Genomic DNA, 2500 nt, shown 5'->3' with positions numbered 1-2500 from the left:
AATTAAAAGGAAAAAAAAGAAAAGAACAAAAAAAAAAAAAAAAAAAAAAAAAATATACATATATAATATAGTGTTACATATCAATATATATTTATGTTACTTTTTTTTGAAAATTAAAAAAAAAGGATTGGTACAGTTATTTTATAATTTTTTATTATTTTTTATTATTTTTTATTATTTTTTATTATTTTTTTTATTTTTTTTTTTTATTTTTTTTATTTTTTTTATTTTTTTTTTTTATTTTTTTTATTTTTTTTGGATCTCTTAAAAATATATAAATATATATTTTAATATTATATGAATTATGAATTTTTTATTATATTATTTTTTAATATTGTTAATAAGTATAAAAAGCCTCCAAAAAAAAAAAAAAAAGCATCATATCTGTAAGAAAAATATATATACTTAAAAAAAATATATATATATATATATTGAATTTTTTTATTTAACCTCTTACGAATGCACCTCTTTTTTAATATATATATATTATATGTACACCTATATATATGTATATATATATATATATATATATATTATATATATATATAATATATATAATATTTTTTATGGTGGAGAAAAAATAAAAAGAATAAATGAAAGGAATTAGAAAGAATATATATATATATTATATATATATATTTATATATTTGAAACAGAAAGTGAATATATTAATAATAAATATACTTTAATACTTTAATATTTTAATACTTTATTATTATATAAATATTATTTTATTTTTTCACAAAACATATTTATATATTGCAATATATATATATATAATATATATGTATATGTATATATTTATATATATAAATATATTTTTATTATATATTTAAAACTGTAGAATTTTAATATATATATGTATTTATATAAATATAATATTATTCTATATTAAAAAAATATATATAATATAAAAATAAATAAATAAATAAATATATACATACATACATATACATAACATTATATATATATCTATTTTTTATATGATATAATAAAAAAAATAAATATAAATGTTTATAAATAAAAAATTTTTAAGAAATAAATATTAATGTAATATGAATTAATTTATAAAAAACAATATATTTATAATATATGACAAGAGAAAAAAATTTGTGGCTTAATTGTAAATAAATATTGTTCCTATCAAAAAAATAAAATAAAAAATAAAATAAAACATATATAATATATTTATATATATTTATTTATTATATATATATATATATTTACTTATTTATTTATTTATTTATTTATTTATTTTTTTTTTTTTTTTTTTTTTATTTTTCCCATTATTGTTGGGGGTACAATTTTGAATATATATATATATATTATTAAAATTTTGTAATATATTTATTTTTTCTTATTTTTTAAAAATGGCTGAGGTGAGCCCCGTTGAAGAAAATGTAATTGAGGAGATAGTAAGTTTTGAAGAAGAAGTTGAAACATTTTTAATAAATTTACACGATTTCGTTTATCATCGAAATGCTGAAGCTATAAAGAAATTGTTTGACACTGATTTTTATACAATATCTGAAATATATTTTAAGAATATAAGATGGCCTTCAATAAAATTGGTTGATATATTTTATAAACAGAAAAATAGATTTCATAATTTGATTCATTCATTATATGAGGAGTTATATTATCGTCATGTATTTATAATAAAAGATATAACTTTAGAAGATCGAAAGAATTCTTGGGATAATTATAAATGTTTATTAAATTTTATAACGACTATATGTACTGATTTATCAGGTGATTCGAACGATAATGTATTAGTTATGCCAAATGTTTGGATATATGATTTTTTATCAGAATATATATACCAATATCAATCGATGTGTCATTATAGATTACAATTATTAAAAGATTTAGAAAAGAACGAAGAGGGAATATTATTTGTTACACGGAATACTGAAGTTTTTGAAAGTAGTATTGTTTTTGAAGTATTACATAATTTATTATTAAAAGGAGAGTTTAGTACATTGCCTTTAGAAGAAAAAAGTACATTTGTTAATAATATTTATAATATAAATAATGAAGAAATAAATAGTAAATATCAATTTGCTTATTTTGCTTGTTGTATATTATTAAATTTATATGTATTAATAGGAGATTATTATACAGCTTTAAAAATTATTTCTAATATAGAACTCAATCATAAAGCATTATATTGGAAAGTGACATTATGTCATCTGAGTATATTTTATAATATTGCTTTTTCATATATGATGTTAAAAAGATATAATGATAGTATAAAAGTATTATCACAAATTCTAATATATTTATCTAAGCAAAAAATACATGTCTCTAATCAACAAAAATATCAACAAAATTTAATACATAAACTTATTGATAAAATGTATCTTATTATTATTATTTGCCATTCATTAACAAATACAAGATTAGATGAAACCATTCTTCAAAATATTAAAGAAAATTATTCAGGGAAATTTTATGCTTTACAGTCAGCCAATGAACAAACATATGCAGAACTATTTAT

General features: G+C 15.2%; 1 protein-coding gene across 1 annotated transcript in view; it reads left to right on the top strand.

The window, feature by feature from the left end:
* Positions 1 to 1370: 1370 nt before the first annotated feature.
* Positions 1371 to 2500, top strand: part of PF3D7_0612100 (eukaryotic translation initiation factor 3 subunit L, putative) — a gene marked incomplete at both ends in the record, with an annotated part of 1971 nt that continues 841 nt past the window's right edge. Inside the window, one exon of the mRNA XM_961016.1 lies at positions 1371 to 2500. This exon is cut by the window's right edge and continues 841 nt beyond it. Coding sequence (XP_966109.1) covers positions 1371 to 2500 — 1130 coding nt within the window.

Source organism: Plasmodium falciparum, assembly GCF_000002765.6.
Source record: "Plasmodium falciparum 3D7 genome assembly, chromosome: 6".
Lineage (NCBI taxonomy): Eukaryota > Apicomplexa > Aconoidasida > Haemosporida > Plasmodiidae > Plasmodium > Plasmodium falciparum.
This window is presented reverse-complemented; position numbering and strand designations above follow the sequence as displayed.